Raw genomic sequence first — 14,751 nt, 5'->3', positions numbered from 1 at the left:
TGGATACTGCTATGGCTAAGGCCGGTACCATAAGGCCCATATCCATTCTGCCTAATTTCCATTGCAACCTTGGAACAGTCTCAGCTGAATTTGCTTAGGCAGATAAATACAGTGGTACCTTGGGTTACATACGCTTCAGGTTACATACGCTTCAGGTTACAGACTCCGCTAACCCAGAAATAGTGCTACAGGTTAAGAACTTTGCTTCAGGATGAGAACAGAAATCGTGCAGCGGTGGCGCGGCAGCAGTGGGAGGCCCAATTAGCTAAAATGGTGCTTCAGGTTAAGAACAGTTTCGGGTTAAGAATGGACCTCTGGAACGAATTAAGTACTTAACCCGAGGTACCACTGTATGTAGCATTTTCATGTGTATTGTTTACTGTAGATATCTATTTCTCCCATTCAGGCTTCTTAAGTTGGCCAAAATAGCAACTGGAAGCCTGCATGAAATTGAGGATGCAGAGGTGATACCAGTACCAGTTGGTGAGGTGGGGCAGCGTTGCTCACCAGGCTTCCCAACCCTGAGTGTCACTCCCAGTTACCAGGAGAGGGAAGGATGCAGCGGCAGGGAGCTTGGTGCAGTGTGAGCATAGTGGCAGGTACATCAGATTGGTTCTGCCACTGCACTTGCCACTGCTCTTGCACTAAGCTCCTCACTTTCTCCCCTTCTTGCTGTCGGTAACGGGCAGGGATGCTTGATGTTGGGAAGACAGGTGAGCGGTGCTGCTTCTCCTGCAAGGAGAAAACTAGCCCAGCAGGGAGATTACTAGCACAGAACATTTCTCCAGGATGTGTTCATTTTCTCCTTACAGGGAGTTTTTATATGCAGGCAAAGACAAAAGTGTTGTTTCCTACCATGAAGTGCTGGCTGCAGCCCATTCTTTCACCTCAGTTTTCTACCACCTCCTTTCACTACAGGTTTAGCTGACAACTATTAATATTTTCATACAGTGTCATGTCTGCACTTGGCATTTTACAAAGAATGAGCAGAAAGGTCCCTGACCAAAGGAGCTTAAAACAGTAGTTCTTGAAGGGTGTGGTACACCACACTGGTGTGATTGTGAGTGCCTCTCTGGTGTTTCTGCTTTGTCGCTTTTAATTTGATTAAACATTTGTATGTTATTGGCTGGGATTGTGATTCTGTTTTCTGGTCTCATTTATATCTGAGTATCTTGGTTGAGGAGGGGTGTGGGCGGGTGGGTGTGGGTGCGCGCGCGCAAATAAATCACTTTGTGTGAAGAAGCGGTGATCCTGAGAAATAAATAATAATGGGGAAGGGCATGTCCCCATTACTTTTTAATGTCTGACTGTGTGGGTCTGACAGACTGAGAACACAACATCCGTAAGATCGTGGTCTGGACCCTCTGGGAGAGCGGTTTCGCCGTCTTGCCTTTTCACCTGTTTTGCCCTTTCTCGCTCGCCGTCGTTGCATCCTTCACGTGGGAGACGGGCTTGTTCGGGCGGGTGACATTACCAAGATGGCGGCACCCTCAGCTGCGAGCGCCGTGGACGTTCAGACTCGATTCGGCCACTCGGTGAAGGGACTGTTGACCGAGAAGGTGACCAGCTGCGGGACGGATGTCATCGCCCTCACCAAACAGGTGCTGAAGGGTTCTCGGAGCGCCGAGGTGAGAGAGACTACGAGGCCCAGAAAGCACTGCGCTGCGGCAAAACTTTAGACCGGCAGCTGGGGGGCGCAATGCATGGTGGGATTTGTATTCTCTGTGGGATGCCGGCTGTTTTGGAACTGCTCCAGCTTCCCATCGCTGTAAGAGGGGTGTAGTGCCCTAGGCATGGGGGGAGGGGGGGTTGGACAGCAGCTGAGTAGTGCTTTCCATTGTACTTCTTGTTCTGGTTTTGAAAATGGGTATCGAAACGGGGCTTTAAAATCAAAAGTTCTCAGCGCACTTGCTGTTTCCACCTCCTTTTAAAAAGCCGTAGTCGTTCTCTCCCACTAGCTGCAATCATAAAATACTGTGCTCCGCACTGTTCGGGCTGACAAATGATTGGCAATATGAATCTTGGTCTGCCTTTCTGCAGAGAAGCCTGCAGGATTGGGCCAGCATCATCTTCTCACAGTATCTTGCCAGATGCCTGTGGGAAGTCCCCAAGCTAGATAACAGCCTTCTGCCCGCCTGTGACAGTCTCCAAGTTGAGAAAGGGGTGGGGGTAGGGATTTGATACAAGTTGCTTGCATTTATTAAAGAACATAAGTGATGATGCTTTTGAAAAGGACAAAAAGCCCTGTTGTTTTTGCCTGGGAGGGAGGATTTTGACTTTTTGACAGTCAAAATTTGTAAAATTTATTCCCTATTTTGAGGTATTACATTCAAGTGACTGAACACATCTGCAAGATATGTCGGCCTTAAAAGCAACAAGTTGTCAAATAAAGAAGCATATGGGGTGGGTGGGTTTGGAAGTACTTTTTATTTATTTTTTCGCTCCCATACAAAAAAACCTTAAAAATTCTTCCACTCATGAGAATAAGGTATAATAGAAGTTAGCCGCTCCCTGCAAGGCCCCTTCCACTTGGCCTAGTGGACAAGGCCCAGATTCACCAGCCCTACTGAAGAGGCTCCTCATGAGGCCAGAGGAACATTGCCTGTCTGTTGTTTTATTGATTTAATATGCTGTAAACCGCTTTGAGATTTTTATTAAAAATATAAAGCTAAATAAATAAATACCCTTCCAGAGAACTCCTGGCAGAATGCAAGGAGGCAGGTGCTGCACTCAGAGCAAATCTGTTGCCCCTCTCAAAGTGCCACTTGAGGCAACAGCCTCACAGGGGCTCATGGGGGGGGGGGCTGCATGGCATTACCTATTTTCTGGGACTCCCTGGGTTAAAACTCTGGGAGATGATTTATAGCAAGGTAAAGAGAATATTTAAGGAGGCTCTACCCAAAAGACCAGAAGCTTTTCTTTTAGGGATAACTGGGACAGATGTACCAAAAACACCCAAAAGAATTTATTCTTGTCTGTGAGCAAGAATACTATATGCACAAAAGAATGGTGAGATGAGGCAGTACCTACTAAAGAGGATTGGCAGTTGAAACTGATGGAATATGCTGAATTAGCAAATTTAACTAGTAAAATTATAGGGCAAGATGAGACTTTTTTCAAGGAGGATTGGAAAATGTTTGTAGATTAATTTTTTTATTGTAAACATGTTAAAACGTAAGCAGGATTTGAGTAAGAACAGCAGAAAATGTACCATATTTTTCGCCCTATAGGACGTACTTTTCCCCCTCCAAAAATGAAGGGGAAATCTGGGTGCGTCCTATGGGGCGAATGCAGGCTTTCGCTGAAGCTTGGAGAGCGAGAGGGGACGGTGCGCACCGACCCCTCTCGCTCTCCAGGCTTCAGGAAGACATCCGCAGCCTAGGCAGCCCTGCGGGAGTTCCTGCAAGGCTGTCTAGGCTGCGGATAGCAGCTTGCTTCCTGGAGCGCCGGGCGCGCTTAAAGCAGAGCACCCGGCGCTTCGGGAACACATCCACAGCCTAGGCAGCCCTGCAGGAGTTCCCCGCAGGGCTCCCCACGCTGCGGATAGCAGCCTGCCGCCCGGCGTGAACGGCACCCTGAAGAAGAGCGCCCCTCGCACCGGACAGACATCTGCAGCGTGGGGAGCCCTGAAGGAGTTCCCCTCAGGGCTCCCCACGCTGCGGATAGCAGCCTGCCGCCCGGCGCGAGAAGCGCCCTGAAGAAGAGCGCCCCTCGCGCTGGACAGACATCCGCAGTGTGGGGAGCCCTGCAGGAGTTCCCCACAGGGCTCCCCACGCTGCGGATAGCAGCCTGCCGCCCGGCGCAAAGAGCGCCCTGAAGAAGAGCGCCCCTCGCGCTGGGCAGACATCCGCAGCGTGGGGAGCCCTGCAGGAGTTCCCCGCAGGGCTCCCCACGCTGCGGATAACAGCCTGCCGCCTGGCGGGCGGGGCACCCTGAAGCAGAGCGCCCCTCGTGCCAGGCAGACATCGGCCAGCCCCACAAGCTCGGGGGACAGCTGGGAGGCGCAGCGCCGCCATCCCGCTGTTCCTCGACCTGGTTCGGTTTCCCCGACCTGCTTTTGGGGGGGAAATAAAGGAAAAAATTTTTTCCTTTATTTCCCCCCAAAAAAACTAGCTGCGTCCTATGGAACGGAGCGTCCTATGGGAAGAAAAATACGGTATACTGAGAATACGGTGGAGGAGAGAAGGCGTAGAATAATTATAATATGCAGCAGTACTAGGAGATTTGAGGAAACCATGGAGGGGTAGAGGGGAAGTCAGACACTAACGGAATGCTAATTGGAAAATGCTGTACAATTTGTTTTGTTTTCTTTTGGAAAACATATAAATAAGAATTAGTCAGTTTATTGTGTTTTAGCAGACAGTCATTATACACATACTCTATACTCTATTAATAATAGAGATTTACATTTCTGCTCCTTAACCTTTAAAGGATAAATCATTTCCTATAACCCATTTAAGTTTAATAGCATGGATTTGTAGAGCCTTAGCAAGAAATTCAGATATTCTGAAAGGATATATACTTCTCTACCCCAGTCTTTGCTGGGGATGACCTTCCCTTCTATGTTCTTAGCAACGGGTAAATAGTTGTTTCTAAAGGGCATTCAAGGAGCACATGAGTTCTGTCTTCTATTGGCACAGAGTTGCAACCACAAACTTTGTCCTTCTTAGGAATTCCTTTGTTCCAGCTTATCTAGTCCTCTAGTAGAAGGACATTTAAACTTGTCTGTGTAAAGGCTACCCTCATTTTAATGTTTGTTAGGTCTACCAGATATGTTAGAAGGGATAAGTTCAATGGAATAAAGGAAGCATACAAATTATTCGATTGTCAAGTCTTGATTTCAGCTGCTCATGATTGCATCTCAGTGTCCCCAAGCCTTTGGAGCAGAGGTCAGCAAACTTTTTCAGTGGGGGGCCGGTTCACTGTCCTTCAGACCTTGTAAGGGGCCAGACTATGTTTTGAAGAAGAAAAAATGAACAAATTCCTATGCCCCACAAATAACCCAGAGATTCTTTTTAAATAAAAGCACACATTCTACTCATGTAAAAACATGCTGATTCCTGGACCGTCCGCGGGCCGGATTTAGAAGGTGATTGGGCCAGATCTGGCCCCCGGGCATTAGTTTGCTTACCCGTGCTTTGGAGTATTAATTCTTTACCTTGTGTCAGAATAAAAGAGAATTCCAAACTCATGGCAGCCGACTGCATGTTTCCATGAGTCCCAAATAATATTTTTTTTAACCCTCTGTTTGTTAAGCCTGCAATAATTCTTACATTTAGATTGCTTAAATGCTATTGGAATAGTAAGCTATGAGCAGAATTGCCACCTTTGAGGACCAGTAGAATGCTACATCACTGGCACCTAAGAACAGGAAACTTGTGTATCTTACTGTGGCTTCCATGTCTTTCAGTTCTTAGGACAAGCTGCCAGAAACATGGTGATGCAAGAGGATGCCATTCTGCACTCAGAAGATGTAAGAAATACTTGAGCTACAAAAGTGGGGAATTTGTCAGATAACTAGGTTCTTCTCTGTGAACTGCAAGACATGGGAAAAAGAGGAGATGACTCATAAAGTGCAGGGTTAGGAATTGAAAGGTGTTTGTTTCTCCACCATTCCTAACATGATCTGGACTTCACCTCAGAAGCACTATAGGCTACCTGCCTTTATCATTTTCAAATAGTCTACATTAGTGTTTATGTGTTTATCAGAATAGCCTTGACATTAGTATTAATGGTTAGATTTAAAGAGAATTAAACAGTCATTGGCTTATTGTTATCTATACCAAGAACGTTACCAGCTTTGAGCTAGACAATAAATAAATAAATCATTCATCTCTAGTTGTTCATCTCTGAAATATGGGACTGTGGACATTGCTACATACGGTTGGCTTATATATCTGTGCATCGCCGCCCCAATAATTCCAGTCTTGTGCCTTCATGATTTATGTTGGAGTTTCAAGAAGTAAGTGTATGTGGGGGGGGGGATGGGACTCGTTTAATTCCACTGCATACAGGTGGTGTAGTGACAATAAAGGTTTATTATTTATTATTTATTTTATTAATTCTTGAGCAGTATTGGCAGTCTACAGACTTCTAGGTGAGTCAGTCTATGTGGCAAGGGAGCTTGCTCAGCTTCTGTGGCTAAGAGGGGAACTCTGCTTCCTATGAAACTCAACCAAAACTAGAAAATGTGATTACATTTTCCCATAATTTATACAGTTGCTGGTGATGAACTTTAGGCCATGGCTGGTGGCAGCTGGTGTGGTTGGTTACAGATGGTGTGTGAGCTGTATGTTGTCCAGCCCAAGCCTGGTAGATTTTTATTTTTTATTTTAATCAGGCTTGCCAATTAGGAATCTTGCTTGTTGCTCTCAGGATTAGAATTCCAAAATTACTGAACTGAATCTGAAATCCAGTATTAAATAAAATTAAAAGGGAAGCTCCCAAATGAGTTCTAGGAGGGTGTGTCATGATCAGAACTGAAAAATTTGGGAGAATGTATGAAGTGGCTAGGTATAGAGCTGGAAAAATAAAATTGTTAAATAAAGTTAATTTCAAAAGCTTTCAGATCATTCAAAACAACAGATACTCAAGGCTAGGAGAGTGTAACGTAAAATGCCATGAGTAATGGTTGAGAATCATAGTGAGGGGAAATCTATCGTATTTAATATTTTCTCCTTTGCAGAGTTTAAGGAAAATGGCCATTATAACTACTCATCTGCAGTACCAGTAAGTATATGCATTGTGTACTCTTTATTTGATTGACCAGGACTATTAAAACCTCATCCCCTCTAATGTTTCCAGTGTCCAGGCTGTGATGTAACCAAAACTTCACTTACCAAACACAAAAGTGACATTTCAGCAAGCTTGGGGGAACTCCATGATTTGCAGAAGTAGAAAAACATTTTTTTTTGGGGGGGGGGGACCCTAAGGAGGAAATCTTCCCAAACGTGCTTATTGTCCAGTGAATGCTGTCTGACTGTTGGGGATTGTAGAATGGGACAAAAAATGCTGGAATCTTGAACAGCTACACTCCACACTGCATTATTTTGTTACTCTTGTCCTCTACTACCAGCATTCCAATATAGCTTCTGTTATTAACTACTAAGATAAAATACAGTAGTGCCTCGCAAGACGAAAATAATTCGTTCCGTGAGTCTCTTCGTCTAGCGGTTTTTTCGTCTTGCGAAGCACAGCCATTAGCGGATTAGCGCTATTAGCGGCTTAGCGGCTATTAGCGGATTAGCGGCTTAGAAAAAGGGGGAGAAAAGGGGAAAAACTCGCAAGAACTCACAAGACATTTTCGTCTTGCAAAGCAAGCCCATAGGGAAATTTGTCTTGCGAAGCACCTCGAAAAACGGAAAACCCTTTCGTCTAGCGAGTTTTTCGTCTTGCGGGGCACCACTGTAGCTTAATTGACTCTTAGGTTGTTTTACCTTACACATCTCTGAGACGCATCTAATGGCCATCATAAAAGGAATCTTCAGAAGTAGGATTTATCTTTTTGCAGCTTTACTTCACAAGCTTCTTTGCAACACTGGTAGCAATTTCAGGATGTCAGTTCAGTTCTATATATTATGGAAGTGAAGTCAATCTGATACTCGTTCATTTATTTAGCTTCCTGAAATCAGGCCGCCTTTCATCAGTTCAGAATTCAGTTCAACCTCTTTATGTTCTTAAGCACCTTGCAGCCAGTTTCCTTATAATTTATTTTATATTGACATCTTTTTTTTTCTAGGCAAGAAGCTATTCAGAAAAAGTAAGTTTGCTCTGCTTTATTTGAGTGGCTTTTACACTCCCCCTTGTTGCTACTTTTGCCTTTTGTTCTGTTCATGTTATTTTGAATGTAAACCAAATAGGTTAGGACCATATCACCTCTGTACAAAACTGTACAAAGGTGGCACACTGCTGGTGCCAAATAAATGTTAAATAATAGTGATATTGCTTGATTTTTAAAGTGTAACATAGTAAAAACAGTGTACTATGTACTTTAAAGTGTAACATAGTAAAAATGTGTGATGAAATAAATACATACATAAATAATAACCCAGAGCCTTTAATTTATGAACTGCTTCTTATGAACATAGCTGTCAACTTACAGATTTGAAAATAAGGGACCAGCAGCCAAAATAAGGGACCTGCAGCCTTACCTGTTCCAGACACTCCAGTCTTCCTGTCCTCCTGCAGTCTGGTCAAACTCATGCTGGTAGCACCGAGAACACTGTCCAACCAACTTTGTAACCAGAGGTTCAACTGACTAGAATCTGAATCACATGCACCACAAGGCCTATGCAGCCTCAACTTAAGATGGCTCCCCGGCTGGCTTTGCACTGCAAAGTTTGCAGCAGCACGTGCAACAAAATGGTGTCCAGCATTCAAAAAACCCCTCAGCTTGCATTAACTAGCCACACACAAGGCATGCAAGCTCCACCCCCCAGTCGTTCTTAGACTTCTTATTGGGTGAGCAACGCAGCCAAGCAACACAGTTGGAGCCTCCCTCCTCCCTAGCCGGCAGGGCGGGAGGGAGAGGAGCTGCTTCCTTTGAAATTTAAGGGACATCATTTAAGGGACATCCATCAATAAGGGACAGCAGCGGGACATGGCCCTGGAATAAGGGACTGTCCCTTCAAATAAGGGACACTTGACAGCTATGCTTATGAAGCATCTTGAAGCAGTTTATAATATAATAAAAGCATGTTTGATATATAAAATATATAAAAATGGTTTTAAAAAGGTGAGTGGACCAAGAAGGCTTTTTCCACCATGGTTTCTGTTTCCTGCTCTACGGACCTCCATTTGTGAGAGTAAGGCTTACTACTGGTGAGCAGTCCCTGTTTAACACATTGGGACTTATTTCCAAGGAAACACCCACAGGATTGCACTTCAAAGGTTCCTCTCCTAGGTGACATCCTGATTGCTCAAGCTCAGATTCATTCTGCCAATGAGCCTCATGCTTATGGCTTTCATTTAAATTGTCCCCATTTACACCTCACTTCTTCCTCGCCCTCATTTCTCAGTCAGAAAGATGTGCAGTCCACTCCTAGCCATGTTTAGTTGGAAGTAAGTCAGGACTCACTCCAAGATACCGTATTTTTCGCACCATAGGGCGCACCGGACGATAGGGCGCACCTAGTTTTGGGAGGCGGAAAACAAGAAAAAATTATTCTGAACCCCAGAAGCCAGAACAGCAAGAGGGATCTGGCTTCTGGGATACCGTGTGGCTGTTCTGGCTTCTGGGGTAACCGCGCCAAGCCTCTTCAGGGCAGCGGGATGAAGGCTCCCCCTGCCCAAAGAGGCTGCGCAGGGCTAAAGCAGAAGCCAGGACAGACGCGTCGCTGAAGGAGCACTGCGCCTTCTCTCTCTCTGCCCAGCGCCCCTCCTTCACAGGAGAGGTGCTGCGCAGAGAGGAAGAAGGGGCATCGCCCTTCAGCGAACCTGGAGAAGGAACAGAAGGAGACTCTTCTGCCGCCCCAAGCCTCGCGCGCCTGGCGGGACCTCCTGCCGAGTGCGCAAGGCTTGCAGACACTCACCCGAAGCACGGGGAGCCCTCCGGAGGGCTCCCTGTGCTTCGGGCAACAGGCTGCCGCCCCAAGCCTCGCGCGCCTGGCGGGACCTCCTGCCGGGCGCGCAAGGCTTGCAGACACTTGCCCGAAGCACGGGGAGCCCTCCGGAGGGCTCCCTGTGCTTTGGGCAACAGGCTGCCGCCCCAAGCCTCGCGCGCTCGGTGGGACCTCCCGCCGGGCGCGCAAGGCTTGTGGACACTCGCTGGGGCTGCAGGCTGCTGCCCGCAAGCCTCGTGAGCTCGTGGGAACTCCCGCCGGGCTTGCAAGGCTTGCGGATAGCTTCCTGAAGCCTGGAGAGCGAGAGGGGTCGGTGCGCACCAATGCCTCTCGCTCTCCAGGCTTCAGCGAAAGCCTGCATTCGCACCATAGGACGCACACACATTTCCCCTTCATTTTTGGAGGGGAAAAAGTGCGTCCTATGGAGCGAAAAATACGGCAAGTATCTAGAATGTTGGATCTTTAGCTACTTGGTTGTTGATGCAATTGAATTAAGTCCTGGGTGTAAAGTGGTTTTGTTAGGTAAAAACAAACATTATTTCTATTCTTTTAAGCTGCTGCAAAACCTTTTGGGTCAGTCAGTGGGGTATTAAATGTTAACCTTTAAAATGGAAGCATCTGTTCCCTTCTTGTTGACTTAGGGTGTCCTCTTCTTTCAATCTCTAAAGGATATTTTGGGAAGGGCAATTAGTGGACTAAATCAGCAGATCCCTCCCCATTTATCCTGACAACCCTGGTCCATCTTTACATTGCAGAAGCAGCCTGGACTGGCCCATTTACAGTCAATATTTAATATATCCTAATATCCTTGAGTGTTTATTGAAGTCTTCCTTCTCATCTTCAGTGTTGAACAGTCTTCAAATTTGCGCGACCAACTGACTCACCTTCTGAAATGAAGAGAGACTGTTGCACGGTGTTAAAGAGCTGATAGAAACCACTGAGAAAATACATGTCTGAGGACTTATGGAGACCCTTCCTCTATTCCTTCTTCACCAAATGCACTATGGGACTGATCTCATCCCCAAATAATCTACCAGTTTGTAATGATGCAAAGTGTACATTGCACAGTGTACAAGATTCTGACCTGCAAATGGAGGAAACTCTTGGATTTTTTCCATCGCCAATGTTGCAGTTATAAAAAGCTGGCTATTTTAATGTATCTTACTGCAATCCCACATGTGCATATTTTTAATGGATTAATTTTTCCAAGGATTTACACTTCTGGAGATCACAAATGAAATATATCTTGTTTTGTTTTAGAGTGCTTTAAAGGATGAAACTCTTCTATGTTCAGAGCTCAGTCAGATTAATCAGTAGGCTGAAATTTTTCATGTTTCAGGGCTGAGGAATACAATCTCATGGTAGTTGCATGAGCAGTAGAAAGCTGTTTGAAAAAGCTGCATGCAGGTGGTTCCCTGTGTATGGTTATTGTGTGTTGGTTCAACCATCACTTTGTACTGGCATTCTGCATCCCTGAGTATGAAAATCTATCTAGTTTTACTACCTAAGTAATTAAAGAAAGAGTTAGAGGACTGGAATTTTTCCCCTCCCAACTTGGTCTTTGTTTAGTGGGGGCTGAGTGTGCAGAGATGAAATTTGACAGCTTGTTTAGATTTTCTTTAAAAGACAATTTGCAAATCAATCAGTCTATATACATCAATATGTATAGCTACCAATGGTTTCTAATTTAAGCTGCAATCCTGTGCACATTTATCTGGGAATAGTCCCCACTGAACACATGGAACTTAACTTTTGTATTAATATGCATGGGATTATACTTTAAATTTATTTTCCCTTATTTCTTAATGTAGTTTTAGCTCCATGAGTGTGAGCTGTTCTGAAACTACTTGAGTGTGTATATTTCCTTTGCAGAAAGTGTTTGAAAGGGGTCCCTTTAGTCAGTACATCTGCTGTCAGTTTTGGCCTTGGGCTACATTCCTAAGCACTCACCGCTATTACGGCTCTTGATTAAGCAGCCTTGGCTTCATTATGTAATATCCTACTGAACCAGTAATCTATTCAGATATACAGCTGCAGATGTACATGCAATATCTTATTTATACAGTGCTGTGGCTTGAACCAATTTAAAGCCCATGGGAAACAGAACTGATCTAAAATATGTATTTAAAATATATTTGCATTTCCTTTTTGTTTGTATTTTGTTCAGAGAATGGGACTCATGCTTCATTGACAAATTGCAAAAAATTGAAGGAGCGAAGTATTTTGTACACAAAATCAGGCAATATATGTTATGATTGCTGTACCTCTTGCTCTTTTTGAACAAGAACCAGTTAAATACATATCTAGTACCAGTTAAATACGTATCCGTGGATAAGAGTGATGCAGTCACTGTATGAGTGCTGTTACTTATTTAGCCAAAATGATGTCACCCACTCACAAGAAGGAAATATCAGCAGGCTTGGGTTTGCAAAATACAACAATTCTTTATATGAAAAACCCTAATGGGGGAATCCTTCCCAAACAACCCAGTGAGGACTGAGCATGCTCAGTGGCTATGGAATGCTGGGATGGACAATGGAAAATGGTGTGAGAAGAGATTGAGTGGCTGGCTGCCATGAAAAGTGAACAGGAACACTCCACATTACAACAATTCATTGCAAGTCCCATTTACACTGTTCCAATGCTGACCATTCCATTCTTACACAAAAATGAAAATGTTAAAAGTGGGGGGGGGGGAGAGAACTGTTTCAGAATTATTGTGATTGTTGTAAGATATATGTATGTATTTAGAAAAATTTTTATATACTGCTAAATCATAAAAAATCAAAGCAGTTGACATGTAAACATTTAAAATCAAGCCACCAGCTAACTATTGCATCTGGTAAGTATAATCAGTTTGGGAAGGAACCAAGTTCCTGCATATCAATGGATGGTTTAAAATATAGTCAAATCTCGGTTGTTGAATATCTCGGCTGCCAAACGTTTCAGGAGCCGAACGCCAACAACCTGGAAGTGACTGCTTCTGTTTTCGAATGTGCCTTAGAAGCCAAACACATTTCTCATTTTTTCCCAATTAGATTTGACCAGCCGCCCTTTGATCCTCAGTTTTTGAATGTTTCGGAAGTCAAACGGACTTCCGGAATAGATTACGTTTGAAAACCAGGGTTCCATTGTATACTCTTTCTTTATTTACTCTGCAAGAGAGCATGTGCAGGAATATTTTTTCCAATGGCTCTCTTGACCGCTCTAGTTATCTCCTGCTTGGACTACTGCAATGCGCTCTGCATGGGGCTACCTTTGAAGGTGACTCGGAAACTACAACTAATCCAGAATGCGGCAGCTAGACTGGTGACTGGGGGCGGCCGCCGAGACCACATAACACCGGTCTTGAAAGACCTACATTGGCTCCCAGTACATTTCCGAGCACAATTCAAAGTGCTGGTGTTGACCTTTAAAGCCCTAAACGGCCTCGGCCCAGTATACCTGAAGGAGCGTCTCCACCCCCATCGTTCTGCCCGGACGCTGAGGTCCAGCGCCGAGGGCCTTCTGGCGGTTCCCTCATTGCGAGAAGCAAAGCTACAGGGAACCAGACAGAGGGCCTTCTCAGTAGTGGCGCCCGCCCTGTGGAATGCCCTCCCATCAGATATCAAAGCGATAAACAACTACCTGACATTCAGAAGACATCTTCAGAGAAGTTTTTAATGTGTGATATTTTAGTGTATTTTTGGTTTCTATGGAAGCCACCCAGAGTGGCTGGGGAAACCCAGCCAGATGGGCGGGGTACAAATAATAAATTATTATTATTATTATTATTATTATTATTATTATTATTAGTGTGTGGTTTGTAGGCAAGGATGAAAATCAGTTGGCCTTAAACAGAAGACCAGCAAGGAAGTTAGTCTATGTAAGTTAGGTTATGTAAGCTGAGCGTTAGAAACTGTCCTACTCCCAAATTTAATGTGAATTGTCTTGTATTTCCAGAGGAGTAGCCATGGTAGTTCTATGCAGCAAAGGCAACAAAAAGCCTCGCGATGCCTCGCTATCTGCAACTCAGAGTAACACTTAATGATGTGATGAAGTGGAATGAGGCTCTCAAAAGCTTATCCTGTAATAATTTTTTTAGTCTGTAACTTTGATACAGTATTTGATATAGGCAAACTTTTGGCCCTCATAATCTAAGCCAGCTTCCTTTTTCAAGACTGGTAGCCATGATGACTACAATGCAACAGCTACAGAAGCAGCATGCCCATGAATACCAGCTGCTGTGAGGAAGGCACCTTCCAGGAGTGACATCAGCTCCAAGGTGTCAGGTGGGGGAAGATGCTGGGGATTGAATTTGGCACCTCCTGCATACAAGGCAGATGTTCTGCTTGGAAGCTTCTCAGGGACATCTCCTTAGCTGCTGTGGGAAACAGGACGCTGGACCAGACGGACTCTGGGTCTGATCCAGGGCCAGATTTAGGTTTGATGAGGCCCTAAGATACTGAAGGTAATGGGGCTCTTTTTATGTCCAGCTGTCCTTTGTCAACAACAAATTGTTGCTGGGTTTTGTGTGTGTCTGTGTGTGTTGAATATATGCTATAGGGTTATTTATGAACCTAATAGGTATCTAAGGGACGCGGGTGGCGCTGTGGGCCTAGGGCTTGCCGATCGTATGGTCAGCGGTTCGAATCCCCGCGGCGGGGTGAGCTCCCGTCTTTCGGTCCCAGCTCCTGCCCACCTAGCAGTTCGAAAGCACCCCTAAGTGCAAGTAGATAAATAGGTACCGCTTTATAGCGGGAAGGTAAACGGTGTTTCCGTGTGCTGCGCTGGTGCTGGCTCGCCAGAGCAGCTTCGTCACACTGGCCACGTGACCCGAAAGTGTCTCCGGACAGCGCTGGCCCCCGGCTTCTTAAGTGAGATGGGCGCACAACCCTAGAGTCGGACATGACTGGCCTGTACGGGCAGGGGTACCTTTACATTTTAATAGGTATCTAAAGCCATTTGCACATAACAAATAGGAGCCTACACAACACAAAACACTTGCTGTATGTAGGTTTTATTTTATTTATTATCTTATATATTGGAAAGGTACATCCAGGGTTTTTTTCTCCTTTAGTTTTTTTCGGGGTTCCCAAGAGAGTCTGGGCCTAAGTTATAGCTTGTTTAGTGTATACGTAAATCCTGCACTGGGGGGGGCGTTCCTAAATTTCCCAGATTCGTGAGTGGCGCGAAAACAGAACGTGGCCAC

The 14,751-nt window shown here is 45.1% G+C and overlaps 1 protein-coding gene across 1 annotated transcript; it reads left to right on the top strand.

Annotated features, from left to right (window-relative positions):
- The first annotated feature begins 1,355 nt into the window (after positions 1-1,355).
- Positions 1,356-11,881, top strand: BORCS7 (BLOC-1 related complex subunit 7). The gene is made up of 5 exons (XM_081861724.1): positions 1,356-1,628; positions 5,411-5,473; positions 6,686-6,729; positions 7,739-7,759; positions 10,405-11,881. Exons 1-5 carry the CDS (start codon positions 1,479-1,481, stop codon positions 10,454-10,456), a joined length of 330 nt encoding a protein of 109 aa, XP_081717850.1. The 5' UTR covers positions 1,356-1,478; the 3' UTR covers positions 10,457-11,881.
- The last annotated feature ends 2,870 nt before the right edge of the window (positions 11,882-14,751 follow it).

Source organism: Podarcis erhardii, assembly GCF_964252035.2.
Source record: "Podarcis erhardii genome assembly, chromosome: 5".
Taxonomy (NCBI): Eukaryota; Metazoa; Chordata; class Lepidosauria; order Squamata; family Lacertidae; genus Podarcis; species Podarcis erhardii.
Note: the sequence above shows the minus strand (reverse complement) of the source record. Positions and strands in the feature narration are given on the sequence as shown.

What these genes read in the sequence shown, in the direction of transcription:
- BORCS7 (XM_081861724.1), top strand. Translation starts at nt 1,479, where the DNA reads ATGGCGGCACCCTCAGCTGCGAGCGCCGTGGACGTTCAGACTCGATTC. An exon ending in CCATTCTGCACTCAGAAGAT is followed by an intron (nt 5,474 to 6,685) that starts GTAAGAAATACT and finishes TCTCCTTTGCAG; the next exon opens with AGTTTAAGGAAAATGGCCAT. An exon ending in CAAGAAGCTATTCAGAAAAA is followed by an intron (nt 7,760 to 10,404) that starts GTAAGTTTGCTC and finishes TCTCATCTTCAG; the next exon opens with TGTTGAACAGTCTTCAAATT.